We start from the raw sequence: 21,289 nt of genomic DNA on the forward strand, positions 1-21,289 counted from the left end.
TAAGTAAAACTTTTAAATAAGTGTCTATTTAATTATGCAGCTTCCCTTATTAATTGCTGCATTGAAAAACGTGCATTTTTAAGTAAATCAGAGTGTGTGCATCCTCCATTGATTTGTTCAGTTAAAACTACCAATATTATTTAGATAAATTCAAATCGATTGAATAGAATATAAAACAGCTGTTCTTACAGAACAATGCTAATTCTGAAACATTTTTATAGTTAAAAAATGTTTACGATCGTTTGAATAGCAACATATGTGGAGGTTTAAGAAACGTCTCAAAACACAACATGAATATTATATAAATGGTTTAAAATATACTTTACATTATTAAATGCTGTCACCCAGTGGGTGGCGTAATTTCCTACAGTACCAACATGATAGACGATTTATAAACCAGCAATAAGCGCCTCATACTGCTTCCTCTGGGCGTGATTGCAGGTACATTAGCAACTTTGAGCCCACCCTGTGAACGTGAAGGGCCAGGTTTATCTCCAGTAATAGCTCTGCTGGCATCATTTTGTCGAAATTAGAAAGGAAAAATGTGTTTATTAAAAGAAGGCAATTTAATAGGCTTCTTAGCTAGTTCTGGCCTGGTGAAAAATTGTTGTGGCTTCTTTTCTTTTCTTTTATTTTCTTTTCTTGTCTTTTCTTCTTTAAACACAATAGCAATTTGGTACGGGTTTTTTGCGATATTTGCCTATTTAAAATTATTTGTTAGCTATAATAAATTCTAATAATCACTGTAATTACAGGCTACGTGTATTACATTTCTTAGTATTTACACAGAGACCAGTATTTATTTTATAACAAACATTGAGCGCGGCGTAAAAAGTATTTTATTTATTTATTTATTTTAATTCTAAATTAGTCAGTTGGTTTTAGTGACTTGCTAAATATAAATTAGAAATAATTATGATTAAATTATTTCGATTAATTAATTTTAGTTAATTTGTTTATCGTTTAATGATGATTCTAAATTAATTTTTGAGCTCATAAAACGCTTCATCATGGGCGCGCCAGGTGGGTCCTCGTGCCCGTCTCTCTGTTTACATCTCTACGTGCTGTGCGTCCTGACGTCACTGACGACCCCACCCCACCTCGCGCAGCAGCCTAGTTGCAGTGGCAGCTTTGAGCTCAAATTTGCAAGATTGAAGTGGGAACGCGGGACCGCAAGGATCAGAATAACTCACAACATAAAGAAGCCGCAAAGACAGGATGGAGGAAGCCGATCAAGGTAGCAGAATTGTTTTGAGAACGTGACATGACGGCACAGATTAGAAATGCAACAAAACTCAAGTTTCAGAAGTTAGCTAGCTTGTTTGTTAGCACAGCCAGCCAGCAGCTGGTGTTAGTTTCTTTAATTTTGATGAACATCGGTAATGTGACGGTCAGTCGGGATAGACATTTGCAGGGATTGTATTCGGGTTAGAGCACTTTTGCACATTATAATTAGTTCGTTATCTTATTTATGGTGTCTGTAAATACTGCTAAAACTTTTGAAAGTACCAAAACCCGACCATAGCCTGGCATGTTTCAGCTGCAAAATATTTGTATGTATTTATTTATGTTTTCGTCAATAAGCATATCTGTAAATATTTATCTAACTCGCGTGGGCTTAACCTGCAGCATCGTTGAGCCATATGTTAGCATTAAACACCTGCTGCAAATGTGCTGCTACTAATGAAACCTCTAAACCTTTAATCGTGCCAATTCCATTAATTGATGTTCATTTTTAAGACTTTGTATTTTAACGTCTTGCAGAAAACCCGTCTTTCTAATTCAAGTTATAACGTGTCATGGAAAGTTTAAAATTAAAAATAGAATACAGTTTATGGACTCACATGTTTGATAGTTTCTGCCTCTTTCTTATCTTAATAATGGTTAGCATCTCATGTTTCTTATCCCCTTTGTGTTATGTCATTCATATGTAACATTAGAGTTTAAACCCAGAAATGGGAATATATGTGTTGATTTGTAGGATCATATGCATGATACCTGCTCAATATAATGTAAGATTTCTGACAATGTGGTCCGTTCCTTCTGATGTGATCCGGTCAGCTTGGGTTCCTGCACAGCCACTGCATCATTACATAAATAGTCTGCTAAATTAAGACTGCATAGTTTTTCTGGTGTGTGCTATTTTTCAAATGCCTGGTGTTGATGTTATCTTCTGGGAGGAAACACATTGGCCTACATTCTATTGATTTAGACTAATATTGTTCCTCCACTACCTTTGTTTAACATGTTTTTTTTTCTTTTTATAACCTACTGGAAATATTGTGTATATAAAATGTAGAGCTGAATTTAAAAAATATATATATATACAAATACAATATTATTTTTTTTATTTAAATATCAAGATATTATTGAAAACATTCCTGATAAAACAGTATCCATTATCCATCCAAGTCTAGTTTTCCCAATTTTTTTTGTCATAATCCTGTTTTTTTTAATCATCTCTGACACTTACTAATGTAAATGCAAAATACTTAATGCCTGTAAATATAATGCTATAATTTAACTATTAATATACATAATATAATGCATATGTAATGTCCACAATATATGGAGTGTGTGGGGTTGCATGGATGCTGGAGCCTTTCGGCAGTGTATCAGTCCATACACGTACAAATTCAAACCAAAGTGTTTCTCAAATCTAGCTCATATGAGGATGAACACAAGTCTGTTAAGTTAGCAAAAAGCAATATGTTCAGCTTTAAAACATTGCCTTTGTTTAACTATATAACAAAGGCCTGGTAGATACAGCCTTTTGGCAGACGTTTGTGTTTACGTCTTGGAGAAATACAATTGACGTCACTGAATGTCACACCGTGCTTGTTTTCGTAGTCCTTTCTGACCTCCTGACCATCCTATCTTCATCTTGTCTCCGCCCAGCTCTCTGCATCTGAGCAGCCTGTTCTCTCTCATCCCTCCTGGGCTGCAGTGAGTGGATGAGCAGCCTGCCCAGGAGCCAGAGTCTTCCTGTCTGAATCTTCTGTTCCCCTCCCCTCTCACGCAGGGCTGCCATCTGCTCATTAATCTTTTCTGCATGCCCATGTCTCTCTGCAGCTGGTGCCCACGGGCCATTGTGCGATCAGACAAGCAGATTGCGGGACAAAACCTGAGATAAAGTTTGTTTGTTTAGCCTAGGTATACTGTCTTTATGATATTACTCTGGATCAAGTGGCAAGAACGCGAGTAAATTTATCTGATTTGCAGAGTTTAGTTCTGTTGCATCAGTGAGTGGGTCATCAATGAGAGACCTTTCACCCATAAGTAAAAGTGATGGGTGTAGCCTCATGTCCTTGTCTAGTGATGGATAAACCTGTGGATTAGGACATCTGCTCTAACAGTGGGAAATTCAGTGTATGACTTTAATTGTTGCCTTAGCAGTCATCAGCTGCTCATGTTTGCTCAGGTAGATGTGCACACTGTTCTCTTTTTGCTGTCATGGCAACATAGGAAAATAAAAATGTTGAAAGACTAACAGAACTACAGGGAGGAATGAGGAAGCTGCAGTCAAATCCTCTATAGCCATTGTTGAATTTGTTTTCTGTTGTGAATGTGAACATTGCACATTTTGCTTGAATCCGTTTGGTGGACTATTCTACAATTCAAGGTTGAAAGTTTACATGACTGTCAAAAGCTTGCAGAGAATTCTTTTGATCTCATTGGTGGAAATTTCCTGTTGGTGCGCTGTAGTGTTTAAACTCCAGTCTGCATGTTATGCTGTTACTTCTCCATCTTTTTGATGTCAGTTCACTGAAAATGTCAGAACTAAAAGTGGAATGTTAGATTTGTGATGGCTTTGGTCATTTCATGTGAAGTTGAAGTAGCACAGGAAACTTTTTTTTTTAAATTTAATTTTAAAGAGAGTTCAGATATTGCTCCAGAGTATTTATTGTTCTCTAAGGCTTTTATCTTCATTGTCATTCTTTTCTCTGTCTTGTTCTGTGCTTGCTGGCGGTTTGCGCACATACATATATAATATCATTCAGTCATCCATTAAATTGATCAAAATTGACTTGTTACATTTGATGTATTATTGTTGCAAAACAAATCTATATGAAATAAATACAGTGCTTTTGAACTTTCTATTCATCAAAGAATCCTGAAAAAAACGGTTTCAACAAAAAATATATAAAGAAATGGATTGGAGATCCATTACATTAATGATAATAATAAGAAATGGATTGGAGAAATGTTACTGAAAATTTAGCCTTGCCATCACAGGAATAATTTACTTTTTGAAATATATTTAAGTGGAAAATAGTTATTTTAAATTGTAAAAATAATAATAATATTACTACTGTTTTTACTATATTTTTGATCAAATAAATTAGTATATTTTAAGTGATTTAAAAAAAATCTTACTGACCTCAAAAGTGTAGCTTACTGCGACTTAAAGGACTACTTCAACTACAAATGAAAATTCTGTCATCACTTACTAACCCTCACATTGTTCCACACCTGACTTTCGATCTTCTGTCAAACACACAAAAAAAAAAAACTGCAGTAGGGATGGACGATATCTTATAGTTTGCAATATACTGGTAAAAATTCTCCCCACAATATGAATTTGTCTTCCCGCGATAATAACGATAAAGTCTAGTTGTTAATATAAAGGCATATTTCTGTGTGCGACAGCGCAGAGCAACATCGCGGAAGGGGGACATGAAATCGCTAAATGAGGAGCTCGAGCTGCTTTTATAATCTGGAACTGGTTTGGTTGGGGCTGTACAGTGCGACTACAATGTACTACAGTAGCATGTGCGCGATACAGTTTTGCATGTGTATGAGCCTGTTTACAAACCGGTTGTCCAACAAAGATATCATTTATTGACATGCTTTTTCTCCAAATTAGCTTAATAACATAGTCGAGTGTTTGAAATAACTTGTTTTTGTGACCAGACGTGGTTTCATATCACAGAATGATAGTATACAGTGATAAAGGCTATGTCGATTAGCATTGCATTATATACGTTCCTTATAAAAAAATACCCATGATTGACAGATAAGCCATATATTTTGTGCAATCGTATGTTTATTGTCTTCAAGTTTCATCAGTTAAAATTTCTCCATCTCTGTTGTGGGTTTTATGCAGCGATAACTGGATACCTTTGTCCATATTAGGGATTTAATTGAGTGTCGTCAGTGCGATTACTTCTGCGATGCATATGAGTTTCTACGCAAGAGCGCCCTCTGGCTTCCAGTATGAATTAAACAGTCTTTACATTACGTGTGTACTCAGTAATGCTCAAAACACCCTATTTTGGGTAAAAATAGGAAAGATAATACTTTTCAATAAAGAAACAGGATTCCCTGAATTATTGTCATTGATATTGTTATCGCAATAAATACCAGAAATATCGTGATATATTTTTAAGCCCATATCGCCCATCCCTATACTGCAGAATGTCCTGGATGCTCTTTTCCATAAAAGGGACTAGTGCTGTTGACTGTTTATCTGTATCTTTATAAATAAAAAAGCACCTTAAAAGTGTCAATATGCCTTGTAGATTATATTACCAAGTCATTTGAAGCCTTGATATGATGGCTTTGTTGGAGAAACAGATTAAATAGACAGTAATAAAGCCACATTTGTGATTGTTCCTCACACAAGGCTAATGTGAGGCTTTAGTAATGTTTATGGAACAGTATATTTATGATACTTGGCATATGAATGTGCCTTTTTGGAGCTTGACAGCACCTAGTCACTTTCACTGTATGGAAAATAGCAGCAAGAACATCCTCCTTTTGTGTTAGAGATGTAGAAAAGTAAACCTGAATGTTGACTCTTTAAGACCACTGAACCAATGCGTTATATTTCAGTTAATTGTAAAATATGTTGTTGTGGTTGTAATGTTAAAAAAAGATATTCTTTAGTGGAATAACACACATTTCAGTGATATACTGTTATCTGATTATGCAAGATCTTCCAGAAGCATCTGTGTGAGTCTCACAGGTCACATTTCACTCAGTGTTTCATTGTAGCAGTAGAGCTGCTTTTCTTATCATTTCTAAAAGATGGTGTAGATTTTCAAATCAGCAAGTGAAGTTATGATAGAACAGAAGAAGAACAGGTTTGCTGTAACTTCAGATGTGCTTTATTTATTGTATTATTCATAGAGTTGAGAGTTTTGGCCCAGTAAAGGTGTGGACTAACATTGCACCGAGGGGAGAAACTTAAGGCCTCGCTGTGACCCTTCAAAATGAGCTTCTTCTCAGTCATGTGACCACACAGACCATTTTGAACAGCCAGCTTTAAGAGTGTATACTAAAATTTCCTTGCCTTGTCTACCACTCTATGCTGGTTGGCAGATACATTTTCCCGCCCATTATTCCCCTGCGTATATGTCCATCCAGGCCGCTGGAGTCGCACTCTGTCCCATGATTCTCATTTTGTCTCAATCACGGGGATGCAATGCGCTTGGAATAACCCAGTAATTGATTAGACGCTGTGGTTTATTAGGTGCTTCAAATGTCCTCTTTGTTTCTTTACTGGGGTGTTTATGTTCTTGAGCTCTGAGTTTAAATGCGAGTCACACAAGGTCCAGTTCACAAGGATTTCTGATGTTGAAGAGGCACAAGGCCGTTGAAAGGCTTGTCCAACTCTATAGGAGGTCATGGGATTCCATGTCCATCCTATTATTGGCATTGAGAAGCTCACAGCCGCCCCATGTGGGGCCATGTGAATGTTAGTGGGCCAAAGGCAGAAGTTAGCACGTAACTGGTAAATGTGTTGTTTAACAAAGAATTTAGTTAAAATAAATGAGATTATTGCTTATTTCCTCTTTTAAACAATACTTCTCATCCGTTGGTTTAAATGGGAAGTTGGGCATCTTCCTTTATAGAATCTCTCTGTTCTATTTCCGCAGTTTGCTATATTTTTTCATAGACAGACCCTCCTAACATGGAGGTTTACTGTGGGAGTGTGTCACATGATGTGAAACACTCCCACAATGTTGTGCTCATGAAAAAAGGCTTTGTCTGAACTTGCCAACAGGTGTTGAAGTGTTAATGAAAATGTATTGTATTAGTTTTGTGTGAAAATGATTTGGGATGCAAAGGAACATAAATTACATTTCGCCAATGTCTGCAGATTGCATTCAAGTCTCTATTTGAACATCTGCATGCTTTTATTGTGCAATCTAGTCTGGATGGAAGCCAACAAGGACTATGGTGAAAGACAAATATCCGGGTACTAACCTGCACGCAGCAGCGCGGAGGCATCAAGGTTCTGCCATCCTAGACGTGTGAGATGAATGTAGTCAGAGTGTTAACTGACACACACACATACACACACAAGCACACGTGTGTTTGTCACTGCTTGGCTCTTGTACGCCCGTGTGTATACAGATGAATAGAGTCTCTGTGACTCTCATTTTAACCTCATTCTTTGTATCGCTGGCTGTTCTCGCTGCAGGCCCGTCCCATGTAAGACAGTCAGGCAGGGATGTGTAATTTCAGCTCCTCAGGGATAAAGCTCTGTAGAGGGTGTGTCATACATAGCATGAGTGTATTTTAAAACCTGAGGAGATGAAGTAGGAATGAGTAAGATTGTGCTTATGTCTGGTGTTTCCGGACCACTAGTGGCACCAAATGGAATTCCAGTATAAATTGTTGGCAGTGTTTTGCATTGATTTGAGCACGCTTTTTAGTTGACTCTTATGTCTCATGATTTTGTCAGTTGTTTTAATAGCATCTTTGATTTAAACTTGATTCTAGATTTGGTCACGCCCCCAGTGGATATCATTGGTCGAGCCAGTGTCGCTTTGTCAAGCCGCTCAAATATACAGAGCCATGTCTAAAGAGTTTACACTTTGTAGACGTGAGCTGATAGTGAAATTCTAGCCGATACCAATAAATTTTTACAGCAACTATGAACATTTGTACATTGAATATTTGTATCCCTGAGGTTAACAAATACTGAAACTAGTTTTTGCACGTTTCAATAAACTCTAAATTTTGCATGACCATTTCCTGTCAAGGATAATACTGGAGAGTATGGCAAAGTTTTGAATGGTGCAACATTTTCCATTTTCATGTAACTTGTTATGATGGAGTCCCTGACAGGGATCATTTAAACAAACATCCACAATTAAATATCAAATATAAAAAAATTATACAATAAACAATAATATAAAATATTAATTAGATTAACAACAACAACAACAACAACAAAAAAAAAAAAAATAATTATAAAATGTTTGTTTTTATATTTTAAGTCACTATGAAATCAAAATTGATTCTTATTATTGGAAGTTTGCAATGTATACTTTAAATTAATTATCATGCACATGATTTATTTGTTTTTTAAATGAACGTTCCCTTATAATCTTTAATATAAAACATTAATGTCCCCTCCCCCCTCACAATGGCATCTCTGACGTGTTTACTGGTGCGAGGGGTGGGACACTAATCTTTCTACCAACCTCTTGCTAACATGAGATCTATCACCGCAATTAGCAAATGACAACGAGCCAACAGTCAGACGCTCCAAACATTTTCTGTAATGTGAGCACTGTAATGCAAATGTCCTAACAAATGTCAGTAGATTAGTAAGATTTTAAAACGAGCGGTTCATTAATTAATTTGTGAGATCACTGTGGAAATACAACTGGAAAAAAAGACAACAAACGCAGCGCTAAAAAGGGGCGGGGCTACGTAAGGTCAATAAATATGTCGTCATAAAGGGAAGAAATGGCTGCCATTTTTAGTTCATGCTGATTTAAAATAAAATTTGTATATTGCAATGCAGGATTCTGCCGTATGGTTGCTCAGATGACTACAGAGTTCAATGTCTCTGGTGATTCATCTGACCTCTATACATAAGCAATAATAAAATTCTCCACCATTTAACAGGACCTATAAATTGTGCAATATAATGCAGCAGGGATGTAAAATCTTACAGTATAATGGTACTGAAGACCCCTGAGTGTGTTTGGGCCTTTAGGTATCATCACTTCTGAATGTCTTGTGCTTGGCTGAATCCATTTCAGTCTGCAATGATTTGTGCAGCCGGTGTGTATCTGAAGGGCTGTGGAGGACCTTTGTAATGGCTTAACATTGTAATCTAGGCCACCGCAGATTACAGCCTCCTTTCGCGGGCTTTCCCCAGTGTCATGTGACCAGGGGACAAATGGATCTTCATTTCGCATGGATGATAAGATGGACGGAGGGGCTGAGCATGAGATAGTCCAGCGCAGAAACAGCTGAAGACGATTGCTTTTTTCTGCCATTTGAGAAAATGCGGCACTCTTACAGGATTGTCAACAATCCCTACGAGGACCTCTGAGATTATAGCTGGGAGTGTCGGCTCGCGCCGGAAATAGAACGCTCTGGAGAGGTAACTTATTAACGTGCTTCTGTCGTTGTCTCAGGCAGGACGTCATGTGATCCCTGCTTGCACTGCAGAATCTGCAACACACACTTATACTTGCAACCATAGCTAGACGATGGGACAATCGGCACAGTGATATCCTAACAGGCTCGGTCACATGCAATCACTTGGTGTCCAGGGAGCTTCCTGTTCATGGGCAGCATGGAGGAACCTGTAGAGGAGTACAAGTCTCCGTTCAACTTTGAGCAGGGAGTGAACACCAGCTACCTCTACCTGTCACCCGAAGAGAGCTTCACTCCCCCTGGTTCACCGGTACTGCCGCTCAGAGGTATCTGTGTTTGTTCAGGTGCTCAGTGGGTGGGTGTGTGTTTAGGTGTGGACTGGTGTTTGTCACAGTATAACAGCGAGAGACAGAGAATGTTATTGAAATTACGGGAGAGCCCTCTTCCTGTCAAGTTCTGATGTTTTGAAGAAGCTCATCTGTCAGGAGCAGATGCTGTTCAAGTGGGCCGCAAGGTTGCAGAATAACACCAGGCTAATGCAGACTCAAAGTGCCATCTCTACTAACCATTCTCTGTATTATCATTCATTTGTAATATTTATTATCAAAGGTAATATCAAAGGTCAACTATTATAGGTCAACTTTCAAAAATTTTCTTTCAATTTCTCTGCTAGTTGGAAAGATTGGACTGAAATAATCAGGGACCTTGTTAAAAATAATAACATCTAGCTTCTCTTTTCTAACAATGGGATCCTGCTGAAGGATATGCAGAGCTGTAGGTGCTACACCAGTGTAGTACTAGTCAAGACAAAAATAGCATGCACAAGTAAATATACAGTAATCACCCTATAGGGATAAAAAAATAAAAATAACTCCAGTACTGACTGACAATCAACTTGTTATTTTTATATTGTGTATGTTTTCATATTACATCAAACCCTTTTATCAAAACCCTTTAACAAACAGTGATTGAATTATCAGGACAACAGGATTGGTCTTAACAAATGTCAAACTGGAAGGTATTGAAACGCTAAACTATTCTGCACAGTAAAACTGTATCCATAAATTATTCCATGGCCAACAGTGTTACTACAATGCACTTAAGATGTTAATCACTAAATGGAAGAGCAGTGAGCTTGGTTAACAAATTATAAATGTGTACACAAGGCCCTCAATATCAGACAGAGAGAGGTCATTGATCAATCCTGTGAGCCGTCATGGCACATCAGGGTTGGAAATATTTCTTTTATATGGTGATTCGTGAGATGGCAGCCATTCGTAATCTTGTCATTGTCTATCTGGAAATCCATGTTTGGAGAAATCGATTCAACTAGAGGACAGATGTGGATGTTGAAAACGTATAAATGGGAATTGTTGCGTTAAAGCTGGTGATGAAATCAGAGACTTCTGAACAAATCTTAAGCGCTTTCATCACACCTTAGCTGTTTGAAAGAATTTAATGCATTTTTTTTTTTTAATGTCCACACTCCACAGTGATTTATTTAATTTTTTTCTTGGTGATCTAGTTTTTCCCACCACTTCAAGTCTTCATACTTGCATTAAAAATGACTCCGAAAGTGAGGAGAGAGAAAAAAGTATCACGTTTACATATGCCATTTGTTTTAAAGTCCTCACTCACCTTTGTGAACTGTATGAACATGTTGGATGGCCTTCTCTATCAATGTGGAGACTTCAACACTGGTATATCTTCATATACAAGGCTATTTTAGGTCTACTTCCATCTTACCTTCTGACCTACATCAATGTAAATAATATCAGGACTTACAATCTTCGTTCACAGGATGTTTTCCTTCTGTCTGTTCCTAAGGTTAGAACTGAATTGGGAAAAAAGGCGTTTAAGTATGCTGCTCCCTCTACATGGAACAAGTTACAGAAATGCATGAAACTTAATAAGCTGGTCTCATTGGTCGCTTTTAAGAGGATGTTGGCTGACTTGGAGGCAGCCACATCTAGCTGTAGATGTTTTGCCTGATGTGTTATGTATTGTGGTTGACTTTGCTTTTTCAGTTGTTTTATGTTATTATTATTTTTGTGTAGTTTGTGTCTGTCTGTATGTATGTATGTATGTATGGTTGTACTCTGCCTATCTTGGACAGGACACTCTTGAAAAATAGATATTTAATCTCAGTGAGTTTCTTCCTGGTTAAATAAAGGTAAAAAAAAATATATATATATTTTGTCATCCAAAACAATTAAATGAACTAATTTTAAATGTGGCTTAAGCATGATAATATTATTATTAAGTGTATTTTAAATAATTACAGTATTAATGTACTGTTTTTAACACTGATATTAATTTAGGAAAAATTGCTTTTATGTCAGTGTGTCAGATGAATTTATAAAAGTTATTTCTAACACGGAAAAACAGATTCCAAAATATAAAATAAATGATGATCTTGCATTAAAAAGTGTGTGTATGATAGGTAGTGCACTGCCTCTGGATTTTGCAAAGAAAAATAGTGGAGGAATGAGACTTTTTTTTATTTTATTTTTATTTTATTTTTTTATAACCCAGTGTACAAAAATGTTGTGCATTGAACCGGTTTATTTATACTGTTAAATAACTGCAGATGAAGCATGCTTTTATAGTAAAATATTTTAGGCATTGCTTCTCACTACTTCAGGCACTGGTGTAGTCATAATTTCCATGCAAGTGATATCATATGGATCTTCCTGTTAACCACTCAACTGTTTCAAATGGACTGTTGAAATTGGGTGACACTGTCAATATTCATTTCCCATTAAGAATGTCCCCTCGTGTGTAACCTGTAGTACTGGCACAGTCAGCAGATGTAGTATCAAAGAAATGTGTTTTGATGGGCAGAAAATGTTGTATGAAACTAGAAATTGTGAAAGAGAACATAGAAGGTGGGAAATCACTTTCATTTTATTCAAACTGCATTTAATTTAAGAACAGTCACCCTTTACCAAAGCAGAACTTGTATCATCTGTACTAAACTCATCTTGTTCATATTAGAAATGTTAATGCAATCTGTGTTCAGTGCACATTTATCATTGTATTAGATGTAGTGTAACAATATATGGTTAAGTTTGCTATGCTATCCTACTCATTTTAAGCGGCAAAAGTCTTGTCAAGAGATGCCAAACACACTAAAAACTATTTTGTTAGGAGTTTGTTGTCAAACGAGCTATAAATGATCCTCTCTTCTGTTCCTAATTACCTTTGTGGTAAGTTAAAGTGGGAGGCAAACCTACCAGTTTTTCCAGAAATACCAAACAAGGTGCTTACAAATGAGTTGCACACCCTCCTCATGTGATGCAACTTTTATGTTTCTTCTTGAAACATGTTTTAAAAGCGCCCAGCTGCAAGCTAAGACTTGAACCTCATATTTGACCTCTGCTGAATGTAGGCATAAAATTAGGTCCATAAAATTGACATGAGCAGGAGTTCTTTTTCCCAGCTACCACAGAAAAAGCTGGTTTTGTCAAAGCTCTGGAATCTGTGTTTAACAAAGTAAATGGTTTTATTAGGTTATTCTGTTAATCCAATAATCATGGGATGCACTAAAACACTGATTATACTGAATAAGAACAAGCACATCAGCTGATAGCATTAGAGTATAATATACAGTGCAGAGCCGTTCTTTCAGGGCTGTCTGTTGTCAGTTTGATTGACAGTGCTGAATTTTTGGCCTTTCTTTCTAGTTATCAGCCCACTGAATGGTGACATCCAGGAGTTTTATTATTTATATTGTATTTCCATAGTATGGTCTGTCAGTGGAGGCATCAAAGTACATCTTCCAAACCTGCGTGAGCCCTTGAGTGGGTGTCCATCATGTGACTAGCCCCTTATAAAGTTTTAAAGCTCTTCGACACATGACTTCTCTCTGACCGCCTCCTCTTCTTTCATGTTTCACCTTTTCCCTCCCGCCCCTGACGTCTGACTCTACATGATCTCGAAATCTGAACCAAAATCTTTCTCACCACTGAGCTAACAGCACTTACATTCATAATGACAGTTCAACTTAATATGAACTAAAACTAACTTGATGCTAAAATTTATATCGCAAATGAACAATAGAATTTGTTTCCAGAACTTCTAAAAGGCATCACTAGAAGAAAGCATATTTCGGTCTCAGAATAAAAAAATGAAAGGGAAATTGTGACTTTTATTCAACTTTTTACTTGTTATTAAGTAAAGTAAGTAAAGTCGTGACGTATTGTCAAGTATGGTGACCCATACTCGAAATTGGTGCTCTGCGTTTAACCCATCCAAGTGCACACACACAGCAGTGAGTAGTGAACAAATGCACACACACACACACACCGTGAACACACACCCGGGGAGCAGTTGGGGGTTCGGTGCCTTGCTCAAGGGCACCTCAGTCGTGGTATTGAGGGTGGAGAGAGCGCTGGACATTCACTCCCCCCACCTACAATTCCTGCCGGCCGGAGACTCGAACCCGCAACCTTTGGATTACGAGTCCGACTCTCTAACCATTAGGCCACGACTTCCCATTATTCTGACTTTATATATCATACAATGTGATTTTTATTTCTGGTCATTTTTATTTCTGGTAAATAAACCTTTTGTCTTTTAATTGTAATTTTATATCTCTCTCTGTGATTTTATTTCTCATAATTTGACTTTTACTCATTGTATATTTATATCTGTGTGATTTTTATTTTCTTGTAATTGTGACTTACTCCTAATTGTATGTTTACATTTCACACTGTGACTTTGTTTCTTGGAATTGTAATTTGATATAGTGTTGTTTTATTTTTTGTAAACTTTAACTTATTATAATAATTGTTACATTGTATCTCTCTCTCGGTCACTTTCTGGTTATTGTGACTTTTTTTTTTCTTGTAATTTTAAATCTTAGTGTTACTTGATTTCTCCTAATTGTAATTTCATTTGCAGTCACAGACTAAAGTCAGCATGCTATTAGTTTGAGACAAGTCCAATTTGTTTACATTGAGAGGGTGGGTAATATGAGCTATACTGCAACCAGCCACTAGGGGGCAATCAAAATATTTTGGGTTCACCTTTCAGGACGTGTGTGGCACACTTGGTTCAAGCTACTTTTTCTTAGACTAGCTATTTTATTAGCATCCTACATCACCTTAAAATGTTTTACAGCACATGTTTGTGTTTTGTTTTTTTTTGTAGGGCCCAAGAGTCCAGACTTCATCCCAGAAGTAGGCGAAGATGCAGTGAATGCAGTGCCATGTTCGCCCTGCTTGGCCCTAACCGAGGAAGAGCAAGAAGAGCTCCACAGTGAACTAGCAAAGGTCTGCATATTTCAGTCTTGTTATAGTTCAGATTCTAGCCAAAAGTACTTTATTCAATGGATAAGATTGTTTCAGGAGCTGAACTCATTTTGCAATGCTTTTTTCTTTACTATTTCAACCTATGCTATATCTTCTAACTGGGCTTTATGGATAAACCCATCAGTGATTTCACCACACTTGCGTCACCACACTTAACCATATTTTCCATATCAGGTGAATTCTTCTATCCTGTTTCCGTACAGGTGGAAGATGAGATCCAGACTCTTTCTCAGGTGCTGGCAGCAAAGGAGAAGCAGGTGGCAGACATCAAGCGGAAATTGGGCATCACTCCACTCAACGAGTTCAAACAGAACCTGAGCAAAGGCTGGCATGAAGTCACCACCTCCACTGCGTACGTGCCCTCACTCACCTCAGGCATCTGTGTGCCGCCCGCCACCTCTCGCACTGCTGCGGAGAAGCGGCTCCATCTGTCAATGCTTCTGCTGTGCAATTCACACTTGCCATTTGGCTGAATTGCATTAAAGACATGATGCAATGCATGTTCATGTTGTGAACATGCTGGATTTGACTAGCTCACTCCAGCTGTTAGAATTACATGATCTTGTGTTTTACGGTTATGTTGTATACATTTTCTGTACACATCTGTTCCTCATCTGTGCTGGACAGGTATAAGAAGACCTCAGAGACCCTGTCCCAAGTGGGTCAGAAGGCGACGACAGCATTCACCAGTGTGGGCTCAGCCATTAGCAGAAAGCTAGAGGACGTGAGGTGAGATGGGAAATTGAACCCTTGTCCAACTTATCATCCTTTGATCAAACTATCCTTTGTACCCTTTTGGCCTAGTAACACATGAATGAATACTCATTAATACCTGTTAATACTGTCTGTTCCAAACCACTCTGGTTACATTCACACAGAGGCAGATTTATTCAACATTTATTTTACCAGGAATATAAAAACTCTTGAGATTTAAAATCTATTTTACCGGAGTGTCTTCTCCAAGGTGACACAAAATAAGACACAATACGTGAAAACAACACAATTTAACATCACAGTAAACTCAAGCAGCAGCTGTAATTATTGGTCATAATATTTGTAATCAAGTAAACCAGATTTAAAATGATTGTAAATTAATTTAGTGAATACATTTGTGACTTTTTTTTTTTTGGAGTTCAAAATAGGGCTTTGTTATATGGAGTGACTGAAAATGGGTGAAGATTCCATTTAATAACCAAAGTGACAATTTGGAAGAGTCTCAACTGCATTTTTATAGAAAAAATTTGGAAGCTATGTGGTCAGAGAATGAGCCAAAACTCCAGATAAATGTTGGGTGGATTTTCATCTGAAAGGATGAGTTGCAGGAATTTCCAAAATTCCAAAGTGGTTAGAATACAACACCAAAAAAATTCAACTTTTGTCATCATTTACTCGCTCTCATGTGATTCCAAACCAATAAGACTTTGGTTCACAATTTAATATATTTTAATGAAACCTGAGGGATTTCTGTCCCTCCATTGAAAGTCCATTCCACCTAGACTGTTATGCTTTAAAAAGTTCATAAAGACATTATAAATGTAATCCATATGAATCAAACTGTTTAATCCAAGTTTTCAGAAGAGATACAATCGCTGGCACAATTAAACCTTGAAGCTCAAATGTGTTTGCTTGTCAGAGAAGCATTGGATTAAGCCACTTGATTGATATGGAAAACTTGAATCTCTTATTAACTTTTTTGAAGCGTCAAAGTTTGGTAGGATGCACCTTAAATTAAGGGACAGAAATGTCTGAAGATTTATTAAAAATATCTTCAATTGTGTTCCAAAGATGAAGATCTTACAGGTTTGGAACAACACGAGGGTGAATAAATGTTGACTTTAAAGACACAACTGAACATTTTGATATTTGCCATTATTCTATCACTATTCATTATTTGACGCTGATATACGATATTCAGTCTGTAGGACATTTTGAGAGTCAAATGCATTCGTCAATCCCAAACACAGACTGTGTGAATGTAGCCGTGTGTGATCACCACTTACACATACATGTGCCTTTAGCATAACACTACTGGACAAAATAGCAAAGGACTGAATTGTACTCCCACGCACAATGGAATTACCAAAATTGAGAGAGAATAAAACCATTAACCACAGACACCCACATCATACTCTGAAGTCTAAGGAACTGACATTTGCTCAATTTCACCATCTTACGACACTCTTGCTGCAACGCTGGCAACATTGTTAACTGTTTTCGCTAATGACACCTCTGCCATTTACAGATTACAGTCATTTTCCAATTCTTTTGGGTAAGACTGTTTACAGTGGCTTCAAACAAAAGCCAGTTATTTTGGCTGCTACACCTCTCAGTAGTGTGATGAATGGTTTTATAGTGTGGCATGTACTTGGAGGTAGTGCTAGTCTCCCATTTTTTTCCACTGTTTCAATGCATGCATACCTTTTCTTCTTAAGCCTCTGCTTTAGTGCGTGAATGAACATGTTGAATGGGTATTTGCAATTCAAAGTTTTAGTTTTTTTGTTTAAAATAGGTCACCTAAAAAAACGAAAATTGTCATCATTTACTCAACTTGTGTGCCTGTTTTTCTTCTGCTTTTTTGTCCATACAATAAAATTCAGTGGAGTCCAAAATGACATTGGACCTCATTGACGTTAATTGCATGGACAAAAAAATGCAAATAATCTTATTTTGTGTTTAGCAGTAGAACAGTCATACAATGTTTGGCGTAAATGATGGCAACTTTAATTTTTGGGTGTACTATACCTGTAACTTAAAAGCTTTGTGCAAACGATTTTGTCATTTTGAGTCAATAAGATAATTTCCCATCAGTCTTTTGCTGTCTTTCTGTCTAAAAAGTAGCATCGTCTCTCATTATTTCTCAGCATTCTTTATAGTTTATGTGCTAGTGTCCCACACAAATCTATCAATCTTCTGGCTGTCGCTCTGCTGAACATATCATCCCCTCTGACAGTGATGCAGACGTGCTTAAACCCTGTTTATTCCCTGCTAATTCTCTCACACACCCTATTCATACAAACTGGGCGTCCCAGCTGTGGTGTGAATCTGTGTCAGTGATACAGTCTTAAAGTCTTAAACCTCTGATGGATTAAAGCCTTATACTTTTACTCCATTTCATATAGCATGAAGGGCTGAGGTGTTTTTTCATGCGGATTATGAACTCATAGCCGTGTGTAGGTGCATGGCTTTATTTCCTCTCTTCTAATGCGCCTGATACTCACAGCTTTGGCTAACTCCTGTCTGCTCTTCTTTACTGCTGACGGATAGTATACGCTCCATACAGCATTCGGCTAGCATGCCGGTGATGAGGTAAGAATTAGTTCTGATAGACCCACATAAGCCTCTATATTTTACAGGAATACTTGATTTTGATTGGTCAGTTGAGGCATTCTGTGGGCAAATGTTGTTGGATAATGACTGATGCTAGTTTTGTGTCTTTCGTGTCACGCTGTGGTCTCTCTTTTTTCCCTCATATTTTAAAGTAAATACATCTTAAACCAGTATTTAAAGGGATAGTTCTTCCAAAAAGAACTCACCCTCATGTCGTTCCAAACCCATTAGACCTTTGTTCATCTTCGAAACATAAATTAAGATTTTTGATTAAATCCGAGAGCTTTCTGCATAGACAGCAAGACAACTGACACACTAGATAGTAAGATAGCAAGGACATCATTAAAATAGTCAGTGGTTCAACTATAGCTTTACGAACCTATGAGAATACTTTTTGTGTGCAAAGAAAACAAACGTATTCTTGTGGCTTCATAAAATTACGGTTGAACCTCTGATGTCACATGGACTATTTTAATGATGTCTTTACTACCTTTCTGGGCTTTGAATGTTTCAGTTGTATTGTTGTCTATGGAGGGTCAGTAAGCTCATCAAAAATATATAATTTGGGTTATGAAGATGAACGAGCATCTTACAGGTTTGAAACTACCTGAGGGTGGGTAATTAATGACAATTTTAATCTTTGAGTGAACTATCCCTTTATTGTTGATTTATTCAATAAGAGATGCATCATTGTCTACAGTTCATTGTAATAGTCTTGTTTAGCATGTTGCTAAGCTAACTATTCAAATAAGCATTTCAAAGAAAATAAAACTCTCATCAGTAATGATTAAAATATATTTATAATCAACATTTGCTAGCTCGCTAGGGTTTGGAGCACAGCTGTAACAGACGAATTAGCAAATCATTTGATATAACACCTTTTTTTTTTTGCACTATATCGATTGTGAAGTGTGAAGATTCAGTCTGTTTTACATCACATCTCTTGCAGAAACACACCCACCTTCAAGTCATTTGAGGAGAAAGTGGAAACCTTAAAGGTGAAGCAACACTGATTATATAAACACTGTGCATGTGAGTTGAAAATGCTGAAAACCCCACCCTCATTTCTGACTTTACAGACCAAGATTACGCCATCGACAGGCGATACTGAAGAGCTTTCAGAATCCACACCAGACGGAGAACCATTGGCTGAACAGCCAGAGGGAACATGTCCACCAGATCAAAAAATGCATTGAGGATCCACCCTCAAAAACTCCCCTCTTCTTTCTCCTCCTGTCCCCCTTCCATTCCACAGCAGTACTTCTACATAGTCACAGTGAGCTTTGTTCTGTGGCCATATTTTTCCACTGGAGTCTGGGTCATCTCCAGACGGGACGCGGTAGTCCTACACTGGAACAGATGTGTCAGAATGTGAGATGCATGTTCACTCATGCACTGTCAGAGCACGATATTACTCATTGCACTTCAGCATTGACCTCTGACCCCTAACTTCAGATTTGGCTACATGAGAGGCTCAGGCTGTCACTTAAAAGTCTCTAAAATGTTTATTTTTACAGTTTTAAAGAAAATATACTATAGTCTTTATATATAGTTTAAATATGTAATTGAATTTGACTTTTTTTGTCTACATTCTCTGTAACAAATCCCGCAACTTAAAATTGCCAGCTAAATTAACCAAAATGATGTGTATATAGTTCCTTTTTCCTTTTTTAAAACAAATGCCAAAAACTCTAAGTGTATACGTTAAACTAAAAGATTTTTGCATAGAAAGTATATTGAGTGTATTATTAGCATTAATATCAAATATGATCAAACAGTAGTGATGTTACACTGTAACTCTTTTTCTATATTTTTGATTATTGATTTAGCTTTAGAGAGTTTGTCATAAATTAGCAGACTTGAGCGTATGTGCTTTGTGACTTAATTTGTGTTGGTATAGATCCCAGTGCCTTCTGTTGCTAAAACTGGGGAGGTTTAATCTCACTTTAAAATAGTTTCTGATGGCGTAATTTGACCACTGCTGTATTTTTTTGTACCCAGAAAACAGGACAAATTATAAGCGGGACAGATGTCATAATCTCCTAGACTATATGACACTTCTTCCCTGTTGTTTGAAACTCTGTAACACCGCTAAAAAGCAGTGCTAATGTTAAACAGTTAGAACCGTTAGATCCAATGCAACTCAGTTATATTTACAAGCACTAATTCTAGTATTGTTTCTGTAGTTCATGGAGCTGCTTGCACTGTAATACCTGCTGTTGTGGCATCTTCAAGACTGCAAAATTTAAAAAAATAAGTATTTTTATGGATATTGTTAGCAGAGTGTAGATAAATTCTTAACATTTATGATAGGGTAGAGGTTGCTAAAGGCTTTGGAGCACAGGGGTGATGGTACTTAACTGGCAGATGTGTTCACATATGGTAATATTTCATTATTGCTTCAGCAATTTGAGTGTGCTTTTCCTTTTTTGTGTTTTGCTTTGATATACGGAGATAAGCAAATGTTTAACGCTTGCTGCTGCAAAAAAAATCAGTATAAAGACATTTACATTTAGGTTTAAGTTCAACATGTCTGATCAGTTGCTCTAGATCTACTGTTGACATATAAAATAATAGTAATATGGAATATTGTCAGGAGGTATCTGTTTAAAACAAAGTTTTGTGTGTTTTTTGTGTTGTGACACTACATGGTGGGTGGAAGTCTCCAGTGGGACCAAAAATGTTTAATTTATCCCCCTTCTGCCTCACTCCAGTCATACTGTAGCTCAGGTGTTGTTTGTTTATTCTTTCCTCACATCTTTTGAATATGAATGTTGCTTTTTACTGAATGTCTCTAGATGGCTTTTGTCCTGGGTTACTATTGTAGTAGCTGAATAAGTAATGTTCATTTATAATTAGCATTCTGAAAGACTAAAACTACTTTGAGCAAAAAATACATGCATTTGTTCGTTTGTATTTCTGATGCCTAATAAAGCACATTACATACTGTCTTTGTCCAGCAGTCATTCTTTGAAATGTTGCAGGAAGTCAGTGCAGCTGTATAACCGCTACAGAACACTAGATGGCACCCTAATATTCACTTTCTCAAGGTGACTTTTGCACGTCAACATAATTTTTGTTGGAAAAAATGGTTTTAATGTTTAACAAAATGTATTTTTTAGGGCTGTCGATATTTATTAAATGATGTACTGTATGGAGAAACCCCCCTAAATGAACAAAATTAAGACACTGTTGTCATCTTTTATTGTAAAAAGTGGCTCGGTATGTTTGCTATTTTCAAGCCAATTTCTGCCCCACAGTCCTCAGGAATGTTTTCAATTATGTTCACACAGGACGTG

General features: G+C 37.0%; 1 protein-coding gene across 5 annotated transcripts; it reads left to right on the forward strand.

Moving 5' to 3' along the window:
• The first annotated feature begins 1,098 nt into the window (after positions 1–1,098).
• On the forward strand, positions 1,099–20,941 carry LOC306885192 (tumor protein D52-like). 5 transcript variants are annotated; one of them, XM_079441573.1, is made up of 8 exons: positions 1,099–1,237; positions 14,503–14,624; positions 14,867–15,015; positions 15,291–15,392; positions 16,906–16,932; positions 17,928–17,969; positions 18,940–18,988; positions 19,070–20,941. In XM_079441573.1, the coding sequence occupies exons 1-8, from the start codon at positions 1,219–1,221 to the stop codon at positions 19,184–19,186; spliced, it is 627 nt and encodes a 208-aa protein (XP_079297699.1). In that variant the 5' UTR covers positions 1,099–1,218; the 3' UTR covers positions 19,187–20,941. The 5 variants fall into 5 exon arrangements, with proteins under 5 accessions (XP_079297699.1, XP_079297700.1, XP_079297696.1 ...); XM_079441570.1 differs by lacking the exon at positions 1,099–1,237 and adding an exon at positions 9,112–9,674; XM_079441574.1 differs by lacking the exon at positions 16,906–16,932.
• Positions 20,942–21,289: the final 348 nt, after the last annotated feature.

Source organism: Barbus barbus, assembly GCF_936440315.1.
Source record: "Barbus barbus genome assembly, chromosome: 19".
Classification (NCBI taxonomy): domain Eukaryota; kingdom Metazoa; phylum Chordata; class Actinopteri; order Cypriniformes; family Cyprinidae; genus Barbus; species Barbus barbus.